Source organism: Bidens hawaiensis, unplaced genomic scaffold, assembly GCF_021521415.1.
Source record: "Bidens hawaiensis isolate Kalapana, Puna unplaced genomic scaffold, B.hawaiensis_p1.1 tig00007801_1, whole genome shotgun sequence".
NCBI lineage: Eukaryota > Viridiplantae > Streptophyta > Magnoliopsida > Asterales > Asteraceae > Bidens > Bidens hawaiensis.
This window is the reverse complement of record NW_027491542.1, coordinates 709625-734015: the sequence shown is the minus strand read 5'-3', so window position 1 is coordinate 734015 and position 24391 is coordinate 709625. Positions and strand designations below refer to the sequence as shown.

At 36.9% G+C, this 24391-nt stretch overlaps 1 protein-coding gene, 1 long non-coding RNA gene and 3 pseudogenes across 2 annotated transcripts in view; 1 reads left to right on the top strand and 4 right to left on the bottom strand.

Annotated features, from left to right (window-relative positions):
* LOC143636166 (uncharacterized) overlaps positions 1-1849 on the bottom strand; it is a 108732-nt gene extending 106883 nt beyond the window's left edge. The window contains exon 1 of the long non-coding RNA XR_013154194.1: positions 1686-1849. This is a non-coding gene — a long non-coding RNA (uncharacterized LOC143636166). The remainder of the gene's footprint in view (positions 1-1685) is intronic.
* A 5676-nt stretch (positions 1850-7525) lies between these two features.
* Positions 7526-11035, top strand: LOC143636164 (pentatricopeptide repeat-containing protein At1g15510, chloroplastic-like; annotated as a pseudogene).
* A 413-nt stretch (positions 11036-11448) lies between these two features.
* On the bottom strand, positions 11449-12594 carry LOC143636179 (uncharacterized). Its single transcript, XM_077103836.1, has 3 exons — positions 12562-12594; positions 12413-12499; positions 11449-12323 (listed from the first exon to the last, which is right to left on the bottom strand). The coding sequence occupies exons 1-3, from the start codon at positions 12592-12594 to the stop codon at positions 11469-11471; spliced, it is 975 nt and encodes a 324-aa protein (XP_076959951.1). The 3' UTR covers positions 11449-11468.
* Positions 12595-14266: 1672 nt separating this feature from the next.
* LOC143636163 (uncharacterized) lies at positions 14267-16490 on the bottom strand (annotated as a pseudogene).
* A 6007-nt stretch (positions 16491-22497) lies between these two features.
* On the bottom strand, positions 22498-23446 carry LOC143636162 (protein PHLOEM PROTEIN 2-LIKE A10 pseudogene; annotated as a pseudogene).
* Between the last annotated feature and the right edge of the window lie 945 nt (positions 23447-24391).

Sequence of the window (24391 nt, the reverse complement as noted above, 5' to 3'; positions counted from 1 at the left end):
CAATCTTTCTCCCTATTCTCTTTTTATCCACTTTCTCGTTTCTCAGCTCCTCCATCATCGAATTTGGCGGGTTCGGATATCCCGTTGGTGCGGATGCGACAGGAAAGAGATAAGCGTTCTCTTGTGGATATAGATGCGGGTTAGCAACGTATGCATGCATTTCTTCATCAGGGATGTTGTTGGTGTAAAACTCCTCGATGAGATTTGCCTCATCCCGAATCTCTTTGGCTTGCTGGGAGATCGATGGTATTGATCCCTTATAAGATGGAAAATAAGGATATTGATTCTCCTCATCTTCTTCCTTGGAATCCTCCTCTTCCTCGGGATCTTCCTCGAATTCATAAGGATTCTTGATTGGTGCTTGAAAATGTTATATTTTCATGGGGCATTGTAACCCTCATTTTTGGTTTCCGACTTGGTTCAGCAGTGGTCGGTGGGATCTGGTATTGATAACCCAATGGTGGTGATCCGAATTGCCATCTTCTTTGATCCGAGTGACAATTCATCCAGCTTAATGACTCCGATACAGTTTCTTGTTTGATTTTACTCTACACCTCCTGTTCCTCGGAAGGATGGTATGTTGGAATGTCGGAGGGGTAACACTGGGGAACGTTGTCCTCGATATTATCAGAGATTTCGATTGGACATTGTTGACTGCCGGGGAGATACACAGGTTGGCTCCCGTAAGGTAACACCGGATTGATTGGCTGATCACGATTGAAAAAGCTAGTGTAGTAACTATTGCTACTTTCCATATCGGATGGTTCATGAATGATTGTTGGTACTGATCGTATGGCTACTCGGTGTCTACGGCCAAAGTAGTTAATATAAGACATCTGCACTTTAGTTAGGTTAGGGATATGAGGTTTACCAATCTTATCTTATCCCTGCGAATAGTAATAATAATGGTTAAAGCCTTGGTACTAATGTTTAATACCTAATTCGCTGAAACCGATGGCTTTGATACCAACCTGTCACACCCCAACTTAGGGCCTAGGCGTGTGACCACAAGTAGGTACCTGTTTTGTAAATATATCAGAGTTTATGGGTTTAATTTAGCGGAAGACTTTAGGTTGAATATAATATTAATTTACATTGAAAATTTACTCGGGAATTAAATACCCGAGTATTAGTTTACAAAAGATATGTTTTCATATTACAAGGATTTATATCAAAAACGGAGTCATCTTGTACGCGCTTCTATCTTCAATAAGACTCCGACCCTTGTTAATGCTACTTATGATTAATTACCTGTAATGGGTTGGAAAAATACATCAACTATATGCTGGTGAACACGTATGACTCAATAAAACATTTTGAATGACGATTACAATACAAATGTAGTTTTCTTGACGATCTCAGCGGAAGCATTTCTACTTCCGGTATATGTACCACTGCCCTACACACACAACGGTATTCCCCGAGCCAAACGACCCTAAACTGAGAACTGGTCATGACCGTTTAAGCTCACGGCTTCATTGCCTTTGATTGATTGATTGAGCTTTAACAGTTATGTTTGGATCCAGACACATACGTATTCGGTCTGAGTTGATATTATTCTCTACTTTGTATTATAACGTTTTAGAGATTTCATTATCTCATGTAGACATTGATTGACTCGTTAAGACAAACACCCGTTCGTCTTATTGAGTATAAATATTGATTGAAAAGGTTAACGTATGCACGTTATAAAAGGTTTGAACGTATTCACCTGTATCGTCGGTGTTGGAAACCTTGACTGATTGATTGATTGTGAATGATACTTAACCTATACATAAATAGGTTTGTATGAATGTTTTGAATGATGTTAAGCTATGATTGTAAGCTTAACCTTGAAATCGTTTATCTTTGATTGTGAATGAAAAATACTTGTTTTATGTGACGTTTGATATAGCATGCTTTGGCCTAATAGGTTCTATCACGTTGGTAAATTTCTCCAGGTAAGTAAACAGGCCCCTCGGTTGATTGGGATTTATGCGAATTACTTTTCCTTAGGCAAGAAACTTACTACTAGTGATATCCCCCTTCCAGTTACTACATGCCCGTCAAAATATATCTTTTGTTTAACATTACTTAATCATAAAGTAATATTTTATAAAAACTTGATTGTGAATGAATGTTTGTAAAATACGATCAAGGTTAAAGGACATAGCCTCGATTGATAGTCTAAGCTATAATTCAAATAACTTAAACATAACTCCTACCTTAATTCGGATGCTTAGATTGATAATAAGAAAAAGGTAGGATCTTGATATACTTGCTTAAGTGATTGCTACTTGATTATAACTTCGTTTCTTGCACGAATTACGAGAAAACGGCACGTCGGCTCGTTACGGCAACGGGGCACGCTTTCCAATGCTATGTGTGTGTAAAGAGATGTGTGTTTGGAATGAATGAGGCTCATACCCGTCACCCCCCTTTTATAGCCATTTTTGTGCCCAGTCGCGTACCGCTCCCGGTCCTTTGGGACTGGTCGCATACCGCGACGCCGCAATATTGCGCCGCCTTATGCGGTGGTGACACGTGGCCTGTCACATTGCGCCACGTGTTGACACGGTGTTGGACACGTGTCCGATGACTCAGCAACCCCATAGCGCTACGCGATGGGTTTGATTGTTATGCCGTCGTGTACCGCGACGGGAGGAGTTTTCCAGAATTTTCATTTTTAGTCCCTGAACTTTCTAATTTAGTACATTTAGGCTTATATTAAAGAGGGTAGAAGATGCGGTGTTACGCTTGTTATGCTTTTCAATGCTCATGTTCCAGCTCAATTTTGGGTGGAAGCTTTTCAATCGGCCACTTACATTATAAATCGGCTTCCCACCCCCTTATTGGAAAGCAAATCGCCGTTTCAGATTTTATTTGATCATACGCCGCAATATGCAAATTTTCGGGTTTTTGGGTGTCAAGTGTTTCCATACTTACGAGACTACTCAAAACACAAGTTTGCTCCGAGAAGTTTACTGTGTATTTTCATTGGTTATAGCTCGCAGTATAAAGGTTATCGGTGTCTCGACCCTTCATCATCTCGTATTTCTATTACAAGGCACGCACGTTTCAATGAAACCGTTTTTCCATTTACGGGTGTGATTGATGCAAACGCCATATCCAAAAATGACATTACCACGTTCCTCGACGACTTCCCAATTATTGTCTCACATACAACTCCCTCAACTGAAGCCAACGCTTCACCAAACTCCCCTGCCAACTCCAACACACCTACTAACTCTATTGGGCCAGAAGCTATCACCCATACTGGGCCATGTAGCCTATGTGAACATCCTCCCTCAAATTGCAACCAAAATGACCCACAAGTCCACCCTCAATCCCCTCAGCCCATTACTCCAAGCCCAATGTCTACTCCAAGCCCAATACCACCTCCTACTATAACCCCAGCCCAACCAAACCCTGTTGCCTCACCTCAGCCCAATCCTACTTCCACTCATGAACCCACAGACCCCAATCCCTCGGCACCATCTGATCAGCTCCAAACTCGTGCCCTTAACTACCCTATGAATACTCGCTCCAAATCAAGAATTTTTAAACCAAAACATTTTGCGGATTTTGTATCACTCTTCAATCACCCACTACACATTACTTTGGCTGCCATATCCGAACCTCGTGGTGTCAAAACAGTGGCCAAAGACCCGCAATTGCTACACGCCATGAATGAGGAACTTCTTACATTGCATCGTAATCAAACCTGTACACTTGTTCCGCGACCAAAATCCATTAATATGGTTCGTTCAAAATGGGTGTATCGTGTTAAATATCGTGCAGATGGCTCCGTTGAACGTTACAAAGCGCGCCTTGTCGCTCAGGGTTTCACTCAGGTACCGGGGCTCGATTTCTCTCACACCTTTACCCTTGTTGTCAAAGCCTCCACTGTTCGTATTATCTTGTCTCTTGCTGTTTTAAATGGTTGGAAGTTACACCAACTTGATGTCAAAAACGCTTTCTTAAATGGAAGCTTAAACGAAGTTGTCTTCATGGAGCAACCGCCGGAATTCATTGATTCTAAATTCCCGAATCATGTTTGCAAACTATCTAAAGCTCTTTATGGCCTCAAGCAGGCTCCCCGAGCATGGTTTCAAAGGTTAAGTTTGTTTCTGGTTTCCTACGGGTTTACTTGTAGTCGTGCCGATACCTCCCTGTTTATTTATCAATATAATGGTTGCATCATGTATCTTCTGGTGTACGTCGATGATCTCATTCTCACTAGAAACAATGAATCTTATATTGTGTCCTTTGCTTCTCGACTCAATGATGAGTTTGCAACAAAAGACTTGCGTGATCTTGGTTATTTTCTTGGTCTTGAGGTGGCCTACACTGATTTGGGGCTATTTCTCACTCAGTCTAAATATGCTACTGATATCTTGAAACGAGCCGAGCTTCTACATTCGAAACCATTAGCCACTCCTCTTGCCCAACATGAGAGTTTTCATTCTGATGGTGATCCATTCCCGGATCCCACTTACTTCCGGTCTCTTGTTGGTGCCTTACAATATTTGACAATCACGAGACCGGACATTTCTTATGCGGTTAATCAGATTTCTCAGTTTTTGCATGCACCAACCGTTGACCACTTTCAAGCTGTCAAAAGGATTCTTCGGTATGTCAAGGGAACTCTCTCCTTTGGTCTGATCTTTAGCAAACCGTTAAAATCCTCTTTAGTTGGCTATTCTGATGCTGACTGGGCCCGATGTATTGAAACGCGTTGGTCGACTTATGGTTATTCTATTTTTTTGGGGGGAAATCTTGTATCCTAGATTGCAAAGAAACAACCAACTGTTTCTAGGTCGAGTTGTGAATCGGAATATCGGGCCATGGCTAACACTGTTGCCGAAATAGTTTGGATCACTCACCTTTTAAAGGAACTAAATGCTCTTCCATCCGATCGGCCGACTCTTTTATGTGATAACCGAAGTGCTCTATTTATGTCACAGAATCCAGTCTCTCATAAGCGGGCTAAAAATATTGATCTGGACTATCACTTTGTTCGGGAGCTAGTTGCTTCAGGAAAGCTATATACGCATTTTGTTCCTACCAATCTCCAGGTGACTGACATTTTTACGAAAAGTCTTCCGCGTGCTCCGTTCGAAGCATTCCGTGCTAAGCTACGTCTTGGTCCACCACCTTTTCGATTGAAGGGGGTATAAACGTATAATTAGTTAATATTCTGTTAGTTATGGTAGGATTGTATTTCCTTGTATTTGATTGATCCTCCTTGATCTTAGGAGTGATTTGTGTAAACTTCAGTATATATTTTTATCAATACAATCCCTCAAGATCATTGAGGTTGTTTACTTTACAAGGGGTTAAGATGTTTATGGGTTTATGGTCGTTCTTCCCTTCATATTGTCACAAACTTTGATTAAATGCTGCTATTTATCCTTTTTCGGTTCATTGGCTAACAACTTAGGTTATAATGTTAGAACCAAGTTTATGTTCCTAAAAGTCGAGTGTTGTGACATGATTTTCCAATTAACAAAAATTAAGCCGTTTGGATCACCGTTTCAAACTAAGTTTTACATTAATTGACCTGTATCTCCCTTTCGATCAAAAGCCCTAAAACGTTAATTTAAAATTTGGAAAACAAATATAACGTCTTTAAGTCTTTTTTAACGGGAGACCACTGAGTGCAAACTTTTTTAAATTTGGGACTACTAGTGACAATAAACTCAGTTGAGATTATTATCGGTCAATCACATTTAGTTGTGATTATTAAAATTCAATATTCCTAATAAAATTATTATTATTATTGTTGTTGTTGTTGATTCCTTAACACCTATTAAACAAAAAGTTAGAATCCTATATTTGGAAGGAATTTCATTTTATATGGAAGGTTCATTCCATTAGGCCGTGTATAATGGGCGAGAAAAAGGGGTGATGTTTGCGCGCGTGTGCTTAAAATATAAGAGATTGGAGATTTAGCTTTCGCACAAGATCTTGTTTCAAATTTATAAAAGTGATTTCTACTAAGACTAAATATACACAAAATAAGCAAGTGTACCTATTGTATATGCAGAAGAGTATTGGTAAGAACAAAGTATCGATCCGTGGACACAAATGTTTCTAATAATGAATCTTTGTTTTAGTTCAATCGGAGAGTTTTAATCATTTTGAGGTTGATTTTAAAATTTTTTTTTAAATAGAAATACTTATATACGTATGTGACAAGAAGAGAAATTCTAAATGAGTAAATCAATTATATGAAGATTACCATCTAAGATCAAGAGTCCACTCCATTCTTCTTGTGATGATTATTAAGTGAACATGTGATAAATTTGCCCTAATAATATATGATAGAATAGTCTCTCATTTCTAAGTGAACATTGTTAGGGCATGGATATTATGTTGAGGATCCATTATTCTTAACTGGATCAATTATCCTTGAGATATGTTACAGGTTATGAAGGATCAGGGATCCTCGGTATTATCTGTTTACTAATAATTGTATCTATGTGGTGTTGTGTTTGATAGATATAACAGATCCAGGACTGGGTCATCCTATTTAATTGCTACTGGACTACTCCTGCACGTGGTCAAAGAGATGGAACGGCTAGTGGGAAGAGTGGCGTGATTATAGGAATAGTTGTTAGTTGTTAATTTGTTTATAAACAAGATTATTGATCAGATATAGGACACACTTGTACTCTCGCACATCTTAGCAACTTTAAGAACTCTCTCTATGGCCTACCGTCCTTACAACACTACCATTCTCCGGCGAACCTCCATGCTTTCCAGCAACCCAAAACCATCACAAACCACCCACTCTTTCTCCACAATATCACTCCAACATGAACTCGAGACGAGTAAGCTCATTGAAGATTTTTCACAAACTATATAAAATTTAATAAAAGAAAATACATATAAATTAGTAAATAAAAAACGAGCCAAACTTGAGCTTGAAAAAAAACCAATCGAGCTCGAACCTAGTCAAGGTTAGGATCGGCTCGAATCGTTTACACCCCTTACTTTAAAATAGCGGTGTGCGAAGTCGCTTTGGTTCTAAGCTATGTTATAGACAGTTGCAACATGTTTCAAACCTTTAAAGAAACACATATAAGATAATAATTGAGGTATAAAAGTTTGAAGAAACATAATTACACAAAGTTCAATTCGATTTGATTTCAGTTATAATTGGTTAAGCTTATTCACTTAACCATTATCGTCAATTTTGTTAGTTATTGCTAATTTTGATTAACGCTTCGGTTTTAAGTTATGTTTCAATGGGCAAATAAACCGGTTAACTGAACCGACTTGAAAATCAAACTGAAACCGAACCGGTTTGAAACCGATTATGTAGAATCCAGTTTGAAACCGATTGAAACTACAAGTTCGAAACCGGTTTGTAATTTTCTCCACCAAAATCGGGCAAAAACCGCTCAAAACTGATCATAATCTGGTCAGGAAACCGGTTTCAACTCAAACCGAAAACGATCATAAACTGGTTTTGAGTCTTGTTGACCAAACCGAACCGATTTCTACCAAAACCAATTTTGAGTTTTAAACCGGTTTAAAAATGTGCTCGGATTATTATGAGGCAACCAAAGGCCAAGAGGTGCGCGGGATGGTTCTTTAGCTCGGCTTCGGCTCGCAACACGCTCTTGTGGTTTTACGGAGCGTGTTGCCCGAGTTTAAGTAACGCGTTGAAGGTGTTCGATGAAATGCCTCAACGAGACCTCGTGTCGTGGAACACGCTTATTATTGCGGTGGGTTATGGTAACGCGGGTGGTAATGTGTTTAGGGACATGATGGGTTCGGTTAGGCCGAATTTGGTTAGTGTTGTGAGTGTTTTGCCTGTGTGTGCTGCGATTAAAGACCGCTTGATGACAAGTGAGGTACATTGTTATGTTGTGAAGGCAGGGTTCGGGTGTTATGTTACGGTGAACAATGCTTTCATTGACGCGTATGGGAAGTGTGGCGATTTGAGAGCTTGTCGCCAGGTGTTTGATGAAATGCCTGAGAGGAATGAGGTTTCGTGGAATGCTGTCATCACGAGTTTGGCTTGCGTGGGTCGTCAACAAGATGCGATAGATTTTTTTAAATCGATGATCGAAGAAGGTGTTGTGCCAAACCCTGTTGCGGTTTCTAGTATTTCTTCCTGTTTTGGTTGAACTTGAATACGTTTGATGGGGAATCGAGCTTCACGGGTTTAGTATTCGAAGGGGTATGAAATCTGATATATTTGTAGCTAATTCTTTACTTGATATGTATGCTAAGTTCAAGTGTCCAGTCAAAGCATCCAATGTGTTTAATGATATTGATCCGAAAAATATTGTTACATGGAACGCCATGGTGGCTAACTATGCTCAAAACGGGTTTGAATCGTTAGCTTTAGATGCAGTAACAAGGATGCAAACTAGAGGTGGCAATAGGAGTGGGTTGGGTTGGATTTGGGTGATGGGTCAGGATGGGTATGGGTCAGGATGAATATGGGGTCAGGATGGATTATTAAAATAGAGGATTAGGATGGATATGGGTCAAAATGGATAAAACTAACCCATCTTAACCCAAGTGAAGGTTGACATACAAAGGGTTTTAAAAACCCCTCAAAAAATATTCAAAAAAACTATTAAAAAAATAATAACTCAAAATATAAATAAAAAACGCAAAATGTAAAATAACTAAAATGTTTCCCCCATCCTTCTCGTTCAAAAAAAAAAACACACACACTTTTTGTTCCAGTTCAATTTCGAGTTTTTCGGGGTTTCTTTTCGGTTCGGTTTTGTTTTTTTTTTTCATTTCAGTCGGTTTCGGTATCTGCTCGGTTCAATGATTTCGGTTTCGATTTCTCGGTTTTATCGGTTTCAGTGTTGTTTTGTTTTAGTCAGTTTTTTAGGTTTCATTTCGTTTTTTTTGTTTCGTTTCGATTCATTTGTTTTATTTTGGTCGGCTACATTTCAGTTTTTTTGTTTCGTTTTGATAGGCTTTTTGATTGCATTTCGCTTTTTTTTGTTTCGTTTTGGTCAGTTTTTCGGTTTCATATCGGGTTTTTTGTATCGTTTTGGTCGTTTTTCTATTTCGGTTTAGTTTCTTTTCAGTTTTAATGTTTCGTTTGTCGGTTCGGTGTTTTTGATTCGTTTTGGTCCGGTTTTTAAATTGCATTTAGTTTTTTTATGTTTCCTTTTGGTCAGTTTTTCAGTTTCAATTCGGTTTTTTTGTTTCGTTTCGGTCGTTTTTCTATTTCGGTTCAGTTTCGTTTCGGTTTGTTTGTTTCGCTTTGGTCGGTTCAGTGTTTTTGTTTTGTTTTGGTCAGGTTTCAGTTGCATTTCGTTTTTTTTTTTTGTTTCGTTTTGGTCATTTTTCTATTTCGGTTCAGTTTTGTTTTGGTTTTTTTTGTTTTGTTTCGGTCGATTCAGTGTTTTTGTTTTGTTTTGGTCCGCTTTTCAGTTGCATTTCGCTTTTTTTTTTGTTTCGTTTTGGTCAAATTTTCGGTTTCATATCGGTTTTTTTGTTTCGTTTTGGTCGGTTTTCTATTTCGATTCAGTTTTGTTTCGGTTTGGTCGATTCGGTGTTTTTGTTTAGTTTTGGTTAGATTTTCGGTTGCATTTCGCTTTTTTTGTTTCGATTTGTTCAGCTTTTCGGTTTCGTTTCGTTTTTTTTTTCCGTTTTGGTCGTTTTTCTATTTCGGTTCAGTTTCGGTTTTGTTTCGTTTTAGTCAGTCCGGGTTTTTGTTTCGTTTTGATCGTTTTTTGGGTTTCGGATGAGTTTTGTTTCGCACATGATAGTTTGGGTATTTTGAAATAGATAAATTTTGGATAACTTGGATATTTTGTTTTAACCCATTTTAACCTATAAATGAAACTCACTTGTATATTTCCAACCCATCCTGACCCACTTGTAGAATTTTTATGATCCATCCTAACCCATTTTCCTTTTAAAGTTTATCCATCTTGACCCAAAACAACCCATTTGGGTTGGGTTTGCCACCCTTAATGCAAACGCATGATCAAGTCCCAAATGTTGTAACATTAACAAACGTGCTTCCCGCCTGTGCACGAATCGGGGCTATTTCACATGGAAAACAGGTGCACGTGAGGTCGATTCGTGGTGGTTCTGATATTCAGTTATTTGTTTCCAATGCACTTATAGACATGTATGCAAACTGTGGTGATTTGAATCTTGCACGAAAAGTTTTTAACGTATCGTGTAAAGATCGGGTTTCGTATAACACACTCATATCAGCCTATTCTCATACAAACACGTCCTTCGAATCATTAAGTTTATTTCGTGAATTGTTTTTAAAAGGACTAGAGCCCGATGCTATTTCGTTTTCTCGTGCACTTTCGGCTTGTGCGAATATGCCAGAGGTCAAGACCGGTAAGGAGATACAAGCGGTTTGTCTGAGAACCCGTTTTTATGATCATCAACTCGGTCTTGGATCTTTACACCAAATGCGGACGCATTGATCTTGCTCAGATTGTGTTTGATTAGATGCCTAAACGAGACGTGGCTTCGTGGAACACGCTTATTATGGGGTATGGAATACGTGGTGAGATCGATCCTGCAATTAGTCTGTTTGAAGCCATGAAAGGCGATAATCGTGATAAAGTGAGATGTGATTCGATTGCTTATATAGCGGTTTATCTGTCTGTAGTCATGGAGGGTTAGTTGATTTTGGAAGGAAGTATTTTGAGCAGATGAAGGAACATGAGATTGAACCGACACAAATGCATTACGCGTGTATGGTGGATCTTTTGGGTCGGGTCGGGCTAATAAATGAGGCTGTAGAGATGATTAACGGGTTAGGAATGGAGGCCGAAGCGAATGTTTGGGGGTCTTTACTTGGAGCTTGTAGAATTCATGGGAATATTGAGTTGGGTCAGTGGGCTGCGGATCATATATTTAAGTTGAAACCGGGTCATTCGGGTTACTACATGTTGCTTTTGAATATGTATGCCGAAGCCGGAAAGTGGTATGAAGCTGATAAGATTAGAGAGTTAATGAAGTTGAATGGAGTTCAAAAGAATCCTGGTTTTAGTTGTGTTCAGCAAGCTGACAAACATATATATTGATTTTGATGTTACTATCTGAAAATTTGTTATTATTCAATAAGAAAACCGTATAATAAACTTGTATATTATAGTTGTATATTATAGTGTTGTTTAGATATAATATAAGAGAATGGGGATTAATGGTGGCATAATGTATTACACTTAAACCAATAGTTATAGGTGTTGATGTGGTTCTAACAGTTCCTATTTAAAATTGGTTTTGTATTAAACGACACTGTATCAACGACTATACCCAATAAACCCCAACAAAATTGCTTAAATTAGTATCCATTTCACATTTTACAAATGACAACTCAAAAAATAATATGTTTGGAGACCTAATCTTTCAAGCTTATTTTGTACTAAACCCGAACTCGTATCAAAAGACCAAAACACGACCTTTGTGTCATTCTTTAAAAAGACCCCATTATCATTATCCGTTACCCACATCAATTTTAACACTAAACCCTAAACCCTCGTCAAATCTTTGTAACTTAACACCTTTCCTCTCCAACAACTTTCCCGCCATAAACCCAAAACCGCCCCCTTCTGTGCAATCTCGTTCACAAATCGATCGTTCCAGATCCTGGATCCCGAACTCCTGGAAAACAAGAGTCCAAGTCTCTTCCCGACATAAAAGTCAACGGTGGAATCGAGTTTGACCAAGTCAACAAAAAACTCAGCTTTGACCGGAACCATGTTGTGATCCATCACCCATGTATCATACTTCATTTCCAACGCTGTTTTAACCACCAACGCCTTCACGATAACCTCCTTTCTTAATTCACTCGATTTGTATTCCTTCAACGTGTCAAAAAACGCATCCGCATTAACCACCGCATGCCCACGCCTTGCAAGATCAAGCACGAAATCAGAAACCGGACCCACAAATACATAGTTCCAAACACCAAGCCTCTCAAAATGACACAACAAGTTTCGGGTCAACACCTTTGACTTTTGATCTACGCTCACAACCACTAACCCATTCCTTTTCTGGACCGATTTCAAAACAGGCCCGAGTTCAACGACACTTGTCACAATCCTATCAGGAACAACTTCTCTAAAACAGAAATCATACCATTTAAGATTCCTCAACGGCTCTAATTTGAAAAGGCCGTTCTCACGAGAACTCTCCTGAATCAGATTTGAATTGGGCCCCGCGGTTTTCCCATAGTTAACCCCCGTGTCTCTATGCGACACACTAAGCGCTGACTCGTTTAAGAAATTCGTGTAAATGTTAAAATAGCCACGCTCGTGAATAAACTTAATAAACCAAGGCGTCCATATCCTATCTCCCATCTTTTTATACCAATCCGTTGTCACCTATGCATCAATTTATTAAAACAAATATTTTAAAAAGTGACAAACTTTATAAATAAACGAGTGTGTATGCAAACTAGGTTACAACTTACCATGCCATCAAGAATCGGTTTCATGCCTTTTGTTTTACGCGTGTCGTACCATATACGAAACTCCTTCCACGGTTTTGGAAACAAAAGCTGACCCCAGTTTAATCATAAGCTGATTAAACTGATAAGCTACAACAATAAAGAATTCATACGTTTTCTTCAAGTTCTGTATCAAACATACACATTTAAGTATATTAGTTTTTTAACTTTTTTCGGGCTCGGAAAAAGCTCACTTGAATTGGCTCGGTTTGAAACCAAGCCGAGCCTCAGCCAAGGGTGGCTCGCTCGTTAGCTGTTCGGTTGAACTTACTTTGGACTTGTTTATGCATTACATTGAACTTTTTTGCATATGTTCTTTGAACTATTGAACAGTAACTTAAATTATTAAACTTCAAAACTGTTTATTAAATATCCTTTTTAAACCCAAGCTGAGCCCAAGATCAAATTTTTAGCAAAATTGCTGTATTAGTTCATATGTTTTCTTCAAGTTCTAAATCAAGCATATACATTTAAGTTTATTAGTTCTAACCTTTTTCAGGCTCGGAAAAAGCTCACTCGAATTGGCTCAGTTTGAAACCGAGCCGAGCATGAGCTAAGGGTGGAATGCTCATTAGCTCAGCTGCTTGTAAATATATCACAATACTATTGCATATGTTTTTTGAACTATCGAACGATAACTTAAACTATTGAAAATGGTGTTTATTATTTTCTTTTTTAAAACCGAGCTGAGCTCAAGATCAAACTTTCAGCCCGGTATCAAATCCAAGCCTGACCTCGCCCTAAACTCAGCTCGGTTTGGCTCGCTCATTAGCTGGCTCAGTTGAACTTATTTTGCATATGTTTTTTGAACTACTGAACGATAACTTAAACTACTGAACTCGAAAGGTGTTTATTAAACTTCTTTTTAAAACCGAGTTGAGCTCAAGATCAAATTTTAGCCCGGTTTCAAATCCGAGCCCGAGCTCGCCCTAAACTCAGTCAAATACATAACATGGAAAAAAGATTATACCTGGTACAAACCTCGGTTGCTGCAACGACGCACCATATACCGACGGACTACAATTCGACGCAACCCCTTAATATACCTATAAAACAATGGCGACACTTCAAAATCATCTTCCACCACAAACACAAACTCATTATCCGACCCGGGCTACCACGCTTCCAACCACTGCGCCTGCAGACCCACATTCCCAGTCCGGCAGTGCACGACCTTCTCCCCAAACCTCCACTCAAACCCATCAACAAAATCAAGAATCCGACGCGACCCGTTCAGGTTCCTATTCAAATACTCATTATCTTGCTCCTTTTGATCCTTTTGGTCCAAACCCTTGAAGTGATCAATGAATATGTGAATGTTGACCTTGTCGGTATCGTAACGAGCTGCGGAAAGCGATCGCAGGCAGCTTCATCGGATGTACATCGGACATCTCAGAAAGTTGTTCGTTGAAGACGGAAAACTTTCATGGGGCATGAAGAAGAAAAGGGTATAATAGTAATTTTACAATAATATTAAGTGAAAAAAACAACACCGGTCGTGTCAACAACCAAATGTGTTACATGCGAGCAATCAGTTAGACTAGACCAGGACCATAAAACGGACATACCGCAAGGACCATCTGTGTAATTTAATTCTTAAATTAATAATTGAAAAGATGCTATAATTTTGTCATCTCTTTTATAAATTCTACTGACTCGACGCTCTATATCCACCCCGTAACCAACTCCGCACGCCGTAACAAATTCCTGTTTAAGCTATTGTACCAAATAAATCCAATGGTCTTGAAAATCAAGAAGTTAATTTAACTGTTTAAGACTTTAAGATTAAAATATATAATAACCCAAAAACAGGTCAAAAGTCAACCTTACCTGATAACTTGATATTTGCAAGCTACATAAAGAACCAGATTGCTCATAAAATTCACAATGCAGAAATCTGGTATGATATCTTATAGTCAACCTTACCAGATAACTTACAGTGAACCTAACCTGATAACTTAATATTTGCAAGCTACTATATATGCTCAAGCTATGATATACATATTGTTAATATTAAAATGGAACTACCATATGAAGCCAATAAAATGTGAAACATCATAGTCTTAAGAAGCAAAAATGTAAAACACATAGAAGATGTTACAACTAACATTTATGAGACTAGCAAACATCATTGAACTACAATTACTATTACGGAAAATGTCTAATGAAACCAAACACTACAATATGTAACTTAAAATCTTCATTTCACATCCCACAATTACTATTTCAGTTTTCTTCTCTGGTGCACAAGCTAGGGTCATCCAATAATTCTTTTGGCACAAGCTTACCTAATAACTTAAGCATGTTTCTACTTAATGAACCAGCTGCAATTCCATCAATTAACAACGACAAAGTGGTAGCATCAAGAGAGTAGCCTCTTCCATCCATCTCTTGTAAAAGCATCTCCACATCATAATGTTTGTTCCTTATGTATCCTTGGAGAAGAACACAATAAGTAACATTATTTGGCGGGCACCCACTCTCTTCCATTCTAAGAAACAAGTCTTTTGCATCTTGCAATAGACCTTCCCGACAAAAGCCACTAATCATCACATTATATGTCCTAACATCAGGTTGCAAACCTTTATCAATTAGGTCACAGAAAAGATTCCTTGCAATGCGAAATTTCCCACCTTTTCCTGCCCCGTCAATGAGGATAGTGTAAACAACAATATTAGAATTTGGCTTGCTATCACCCATCAACCGGAACAAAGAGAGCGCATCTTCTACTAGATTGTTGTTGCAAAGACCCTCTAAAACTATTCCATAAGTGCACTCGTTTTGAATTTGGCCTTGCGCATGCATCTCATCAAAGAGTTTGCGTGCCTCTACACAACGCCCAACCTGAAACAATCCTTTTAACATGGTGCTGTAAGTGATCACATTGGGTTTTAAACCTTTTCCGGCCATCTCTCTAAACATTTGCATGGCTTTTTCTATATTCCGATTCTTGCAATACCCGTTTAATAAGCTATTGTAAGTGAAAACGTTAGGAACGAGACCTCTAAGCGTCATTGAATCAAATATTTGCCTTGCTTTGGTCATTTCACCTCGCAAACAGTAACCATCTATAAGTGAACTGTATGTCACAATGTTTGGAACCGTACCCCTCTCGATCATGATGTTTATAACAGCCTCGGCTTCATCTACTTTACCTTCCTTGCAATACGCATCAACTAATGCAGTAAAGGTTAGCACATTTGGAGAAATCTTTTCGTCCTCCATTTCTTTTAGCATCTTTGAGGCCTCATCCCAACGACCTAACTTACAAAGCCCATTTATCATACAATTATATGTGATGACATTTGGCATAATTCGTTTTTCAAAAACCATTGCTTTAAAGAGCTTAAAAGCATCATATATCATTTTATCCTTGCAAAGACTATCAATTATGGTGCTATATGTAACGATATCAGGCTTGCAGTTTTCCTGTTCCATTAGCCTGAGCAGAGCAAGTGCGGTAACGTTATTACCGAACTTGCAAAGTAGTGGTATTTCACTTTCGCCCGAGGGCTCCCACTTATACTACACCTCTCAAGTCATTTCACAAAGTCGGACTAGAGTCAAGCTCAACAGGGTCTTCTTTCCCCGCTGATTCTTCCAAGCCCGCCCTTTAATGATTGTGTTGTAAGTAACAACATCAGGTTCACAAAGCTTTTGTTTAATGAGCTTCTTAAAAAACATTTCTGCTTGAAGAATCTTATCTTCAACGACGAGTCCGTCTAAGAGTGCGTTGAATATGACCACATCCGGAGCAATAGATCGCCTAAAGCAAGATCCTAGGATTGCAAAACCGTCTTTGGTGCGATGCAACTGACAGCAACACTTAATTGCAATGCTGATGGTGTATTGATTAACAGGGACACCAATGGAACACATTTGGTTAAAAAGATCAAGACAAGTAGCAAAATGTTTCATTTTGGTAACAGCATTCAACAACTGAGTAAAGCTAACAACCGAGGGCAGCGGACGTCTTTGAGACATTTCATCGAACAGGTTCAGTGCATCATTCAAGTTCCTAACTTTATCAATTATAAATCGATTTGAGTGAAAGGAGGCTTTGGATATAATGATAATGTTACCTCTGAGAGCAGCAGAAGACTTTGTGAAGCTATTCTTCATCATCATCATCCAACAGTAAGTAAGAGTGTGTATGTATATATATCTTCAACCTAGCTAATAACAATCACTGGTTAATTTGTTTGTTTGATTGATTTGGTAAGAAGCATAGAGAGCATGACCAGATATTTATGCGTTCTCTACTCGTGACTTGTTGTAAGTGTACAAATTCTCTTGGCTAAGGTTTTTCATATGGTGTTCTTTGGTGTTTGATGGTAAAGATCCCGGTTATATCATAAGCGAGATAAAAGCGTTGAGCTTCTTATAGGTAAAGAATATGTCAAACAATATGGACTTATTCGTGGGAGAGTTGGTGTTCTTTTAGTTTTATAATGTAATTGGGTGGTTGGTAGCTTCAGCTAGTTGTATTTTTTATATTGTTTTATATGTTTGTTTTAGGTGTTGCTAGCTAGCTTCTTGCTATGTGTTGGTTTTGTTTATAAAATAAAGTTTTTGTTGGCTGTTCAAAAAGAAAAAATTAGTTTGCCCCATACCAGCTTAGATACGCATCGGGTATATATCATTTAGTTACCCATAGGGTGTTGGGTTAACGGTGGCCGTCATGTACTATTAGACAACTTGGTTGTAAAACTTATCTCATAATCAGTCAAATACCCGTCGGGTGTATATTGGGTAATTATAGTTTATATGTTGAGTATCGAGAATATCAAAGCAAACGCAAAAATTGATTCGAGGGACCAGCAAGCCACTTGCGAGCTATTTTAGATCGGATTAACAAAAGGCTCGAAAGCATCAAAGTTTAGCCCGAGTTACAAATAGAGCTCGTTTAGTCGAGCCTTGAATATTTTTTTGTTTTCACACTTTTGAATTGCTCTAGCTCCACCCGACCGAAGAGCAGGAAAGTTGCTCTAGCTTCACCAGACCGCTCGTATTATGTAAAGGCTTTCATCGTGATCATAACATTTTATATTCAACGTAGATTAGCAACTTCTTCAAACACAAGGACAGACCGACTAACAACTAAGTCGAAGATTCTTGGCTGGCTAGATCAACCATCCTAGACCAAAGTATTACTCATCCTCATACTTTATCATAAGCTGTCAATGTTTTGTAATTTATATATTTATATTTATGTTTTATTATCATTTTCAAGTTAAGGATTGGTATGTTATTTTTGTTTAGTTGGGCGTGTCTTTTGTAATTGAAAGTCTATTTACTATTTAGTTGCGTTTGATTTGGAATTAAGTTTAGAATGTTTTGAGATAATATTTCCTCCTCTATTTTGGTTTCTTCTTCTTCAATCTTTCTAACCGTATCATAGGTATCAAAGCCAGTTAACTTGTGAATTCTTTTGAAACAAATCTCGGCTTTTCTAAAATCGAAAAATAATGTATTGTTTAGTAACAATAAAATATGATGATAATTGAAAATAAGTACTTGCCAATTGATAGTTGTCACCGTGCATCAATCGTAGATAAAATTTAAGGGCCATTTGTTTGCAAAAGTATGACCAAAACAGTATTCAAAATCAGTAGTGTTTTGAGCAGGATTGAAGCTAATCAATTCGGCACACAAATAAACAAACTCTGTATATTGAGTGTAAAACATACGTACATCTATAAATAAATAGAACGGAAAACCCTATATCACTATAATCGCAATGTTGGAAACATAATCAAAACATATATACAACTCAAACTAAAATCGTTAAAACACGTACATGCTCAAATTGCTAAAAGATAGAAATTACAAATGAAGGGATAACGGGATCCAAATAACAAAACAACTCGTGTATAACCCGCACATTTTTAACAAACGGTACCTATAAGATTCAAAATGGGTTATAATGGTTGAGAGTGAAGATGAAAGCGAACTTGTATTTTTTATATAGATATGACTTTATTACCACCAAAAAACTGACTAATTTAATCTTTAATGCATATAATATCTAGGTATGTCTTCGTGTATAACTGTTCAACATTGATCTATACACGCATGGATTATTTTATAATGACCAGATTATAAAACTTGTTTATGTGTAGACTTTGACTTGGTTACATAAGCTGTTTAGATTTATCCTATGTTTATTGCTAGTATGAACTACGGATCAAAATCTGACTAACATGTACCATAACTACTTGAATCACAATATGAATACATGAATCAACATCTAATACACATAACGATACAACAATTATGATGTTAAAACTTGATGAGAAGTTTTAACCAAAGTTTCAACAGCTCCACTACAAACGTACACCACAATATCCTTTATCATGTTATTCAAATTTAGGATCAATCATCCCAGAGAACGCGCCATCATAAACATTCATACCTGTCTGTCTATTAAGATACACAGAAAACCAAGGTGCTCACAAACGAATTGATCAAATCACCCATAACCACTTTCACCTTATTATTACTTAAAACATCAACCAACTCATAACTTCCATTTGTGCCGAACCCCAACACTAGATTCCTTGCAAAGCTTCCAACAACAACCGACACGAATCCGGTCTTTATTATATATTTATTCTTACAGTTGAAAATGAATAATTGGTAAATGTAGTTTAAAAAGAAATTAGTTTTACTTTTAAAACTTAATAGATTTATGAAAAATTAAAAATTTAAATATTAAACTTTAAAATTTAACACTTCTTTATCTCTAAAATCAAAATATTAACTATCTGTGTCAGGAACTACGGTCCCTATGTGTCATTGTTTAGTGGCGAAGTTTGGATGAAAATGCGCTGCTACATAATTCTTTATAATTATCAGAATAATAATAATAATGATAATAATAATAATAATAATAATAATAATAATAATAATAATGTTTTTATTTGATCACACAACCTGCATGTATTAATTTTTTGCACGCAATGTAGCTTATAATTTCACTTTTGGTCTTCGAAATCTGTTATGAATTGTAGTAGTTTCTTTGTATAATTGAGCATTAAATTCATGCTTCAAAGAAATTATCATGAAGAACAAGCTAATTATGCATACTCTTTTTCTTGTTACTACTTTGATCCTTGTGGCTACAGGTTTTTAGTTATATATTTCTTTGTCCTTTCTTTCATTCTTTGTGTGCGATGCTGGGGTCATTGTGAGAGAAATTATTATCGATGCACACGTGTAAATGCATGTGTTCTTTGACCTTGGTTATAGAAAGCGCACCTCGTAGTTAGAAGCGATGGTCTGAGGTTTAGGCTCTCTAAGGCACGAGTGGTACATTTTATAACCAAGGTTTTGACACACAATGTAGAATCTACATGCGTACGTAGTAATGGTAGATTTAAGGTTATATACTAGCCAAATATTATCTAACACCTTGATCATTTTTTAGCTTTTTAACCGCTATTATCACATTTTGCATATTTTATAGTTATAGATGTCCATAACGCAACATTAAGTTTTTATAGATGGATAACGAATAGTGATTTTACACTTTTAAACCAAAACTATATATAGGAATATATGTAATTGACAGTAAATTTTATTTTAATATGATATGCAGGTTTCACAAATGAAGTTAATGAGATAACAAAACCAGATGAACAATGGCCATGTTATGAAGGCACTGCTTGTGGTAAAAAAGGTTGGTCTTGTTGTACTAGAATAGGGCATCCATGTGAGTGTTATAGTGGTGCCCTGGCTATCCCCCTCTGCAAATCTAAATGTGATTAAAGTTCCCTAAATGCCAATGGGATTTAAACAATACATATGATTATGTAAAATAATTTGATATATATCTATACTATATATAGATAATATAATACAACACTTGAAGGTAAATTAAGACCTTTGGATTAAGAGATTTACAAGTAAAGAAACGCATAGTACAAGTTTAAACAATATTAAATAGGTTATTACAACATCAAAATTAACTCACATGTTTTTTAATTTGTTTTAAAATAGTTACAGTTTCATATAATCCACCCAAAGTCCTATACTTTTGGTTTAAAATTTAGTAAGGTGTTAGGTCTTAACCCTAAAGATTCCACCTTGGTATTGTTGAAATTAGGCCAAGTTGGGTTGAACATGTTTCATTGAGTTAACCCAATACGAGGATACCTTTTGTTGGAGGTAAATCCCTTTTGAACACAAGACGGCATTGGGTTTGGTCGAGTGGGTCGGCTACGAGTTACGTAATTATGGATAAATTAAAAAAGTTGTATTCAATGGATGATAGCTAATTAGATTAGTAGATAAACAAACATGATTTATTTATTGTCTATATACGAGTTCGAGTCTATCTCTAGTTGTACCAATCATTGTCTACGTAACCTAAACAAAATTGTGATTATGGATTATGAGTTTGTAATAAGTTTAGAGCTATATTGTTCTCGTTATATGTCGAGAGTTATTCAATCCAAACTCATCGTGTGCGTTTAACGGTATCATTGTTAAATTGTTTGAAACTAGAAAGTATTTTTGGCGTAAAAACTTGATTAGTTGATTTGCACAATAGGAGATCCAGGATTATTCTGCAAAAACGAAAATGAAATTGGTCTGCGTTTGGAATTATCACTAGCTTTTCATGTTGGGCTGTTGGCCCAAACCAAATTTATATTTCGTAGTTTATATACATTTGACGGAATTATAATTAGCAGTTTAGTAAAAATCAAATAGACCCCCTTTTGGATTATACTATTTTACAATGACTCAATGAGAGCCACTTTCAAAGTGACGAGTTGACATTTTGCAAGGCTAGGATGTTATCTAAAAATACTATAACGATATATAAAACATAAACGATCTGACCATGATCTAACCATCCTATTAAGTTAATACAAATTTATTCTTAACGGCGCCTATAACTATTGTCATTTTAATTTGAAATTTGTTACGTTATCAACAAGATTAGACTCCTTGGAACATATTAATTTAAATAAATACTATTAGAGGTGTACAAAAAACCGGTTTGGGACCAGTTCTATGCAAAGCGAACCGAACCATTTTGACAATAAAACCAGTTTCACACAAACCGGTTCTTAAACCGACTAAACCGCCTGTTCTGAGACCGGTTCCCATTATGATCTACCAAACCGGTTTGAGAAAAAACCCGGTTAACACCGGTTCTAAACCGATCTGAACCAAGCTGGACCAGGTCGACATCTCTTGCTCCTAAACCTAATTCTAAACCGATTCGGTTTGGGTCAAACTGGTTTTGTCAGGCTTTGACCAAACTGGTCGGTTTATAAACCGGTTCGGTTTAGGAAAAAAAACTGGTTTTATACACCTCTACATACTATGCTCAAATCAAATCCTTATTCACCATCTCTATATTTTGGGCTTTCAGCCCCACCAAACCCAAAATTAATATTTCGTAGTTTATTTACTTTGACCTTTCTTAGAGTCATGACTACACGTGTAAAAAGAACCGGTTTGGGAACCGGAGTCCATAACTAGAACCGATTTGGAACCGGAATAGGTTTCTAAATCCGAGCCGGAATCGATTAGAAACCGGTTTGACAATAACCGAAACTGGTGCCAAGTCAAATCGTAGGTGGTAAATCTCTCCGCTAAAACCTGCTAAAACTGAACCAAACCATCCGAAAACGATAGACATCATCAATAACATAGAATCCATAATCCCAAACCACAATTGTTTTACTCAAGCACATTACAAGAATGAAGGAATACAAAACTAGAACGAATAAACAACGGAATCCAAATCATTAACGCAACAGTCTCGCAAAGAAATAAATAAAATACACCCGAAACCCCAAGAACAAAACAAGTAGTATAATTGTTAAACGTTGATCCACCCCCACTTGAATTATTCTATTATGAACCTATTATAAAACTTGTCTATGTGTAGACTTTGACTTGGTTCCAACTTCCAATAGCTGTCTAGATCTATCCTATGTTTATTCCTAGTATGAACTATGGATCAAAATCTAACTAACACGAACCATAACTAATTGGATCACAATATGAACACATGAATCAACATTCAAAATCTAACATCTAACAAATAACAATATAATAATCATGATGTTAAAACCTGATGTGAAGTTTTAACCAAAGTTTCAACAGCTCCACTACAAACATACACCACAATATCCTTAACATGTTTTTCATGTTTAGGATCAATCATCCCAGAAACCACGCCATCGTAAACATTCGTACCCGTCTGTCTATCAAGATACACAGCAACCGCGGAGCTCACAAACGACTTGATCAAATCACCCATAACCACTTTCACCTTATTATTACTCAAAACATCAACCAACTCATAACTTCCATTTGAGACAAACCCCAACACTAGATTCCTTGCAAAGCTTCCAACAACAACCGACACGAATCCGGTCCCAGACTTAGTCATCAGTTTATCCATCACTTTATATTTAAAACCCGAAAAGCTCGAATTCACAACTTTCTCATGTTCTTCTTGATAACCATGAACAACTCCAAGTGTCGCAGCCTCGAAAACACATGTTAACGAGTCGGAAAACTCATCCGAGCTAGTGAATTTGGACAACTGTTTCAGACTATTGGGAATTTGGTCATGATCTGATGCTAAGAATGCTTTCAAGTCTTTAGAAACTGTACCCAGAATCTTGGAAGAATCGGATAACGCTTCCGTAATCGCGACTAGGCTTGCTAACAGTTTGATTAATCTCTTTCTTTCTCTTGAAACAGATGGCAAGTTATAAACCTTATAAAAGCCATAGCTAGATAACCCACAAATAGTTAGTAAAATCACTAATTTCTTCTTTCTTGGAGTGAATTCAAGGCTTTTTGTTAACAGTTCCATAGTGATATTAACACCTGAAATGTTGATGAATCTTGGGGTGGGTCAAATGGGTGATAACTGATCAAGGGTAGTGATGAAATGTGGTATTAATATTAATATTATAGCAAGAAAGTAGGTGAGTTGGGGTTAGTTTTCATTGAAGTTTCTTCCATTTGTATGTATAAACATGGAGTCAACTGATGGGGGTTTATGATATTTTAGTTTGTTTGAAAACAAGAACATGTTCGGTCTTTATTGTAAACAAATAAAAGTAAATACTAATATCAATAACTAGTTTTTGTCTCATTTATTACGGGGTGTTTTATATTGTTTGTTCTAATATTTCTTTATTTATAAAATTAATTTTTTTTTTTGTATGAAAGTTAATAATATACTTATGGTTTAATGATAAATTGTTTCACGAACAAATGAGATGTTATAACCCGGTTTAAAAGCTATATGGTTTTGATGAGACCCAAGACCCTTAAATTTCTCGTTAACTTTATTATTTCAAGGTGAGTACTTTCATACCCCTTTTTCCATCTTTCGTTTTGGGGTGACATTTCATACTTATCAAACTAAATGCTTTATTTACTTGAGTCTTAAACCCACAAACGTGATTGTATACTTGACTTGAATAATTGCTCGATTTGGTGTTCTATGCTTATATGCCTATGTGTTTACAGCTTTTGGATGGTGGAACTATAAATCCTATACCATTTGGCAATGGCAATGTGTCGTTAACGTAATGCAATTAACAATAACTATAAAATCCTAGACTACCTGGCAACCCCTTGTAGTTAGGTGGTGCTAATGTAAGCTTATTAGCAATTGTCAATAAAATCCTAGACTAATTGCCAATAGCTAGGTGTCGCTAACTTGTATAGCGATAACTATTTTATCCAGGTTTATAGCTCTTATTTATTGTTTTGTATACTAGTTTTGTGGCTTTTCATACTATATACTATTGTTGCTCAAACTTATGAATTGCTCACCAACCTTTGTGTTGACAAACTTTATTTTATGAAATGTACAGGTTTGACTATTGTTGACTCGAGGACTTGACGAAAACGTTACCAAGACCATTAGAATATTAGTAAAACGAACAATATGTTGTG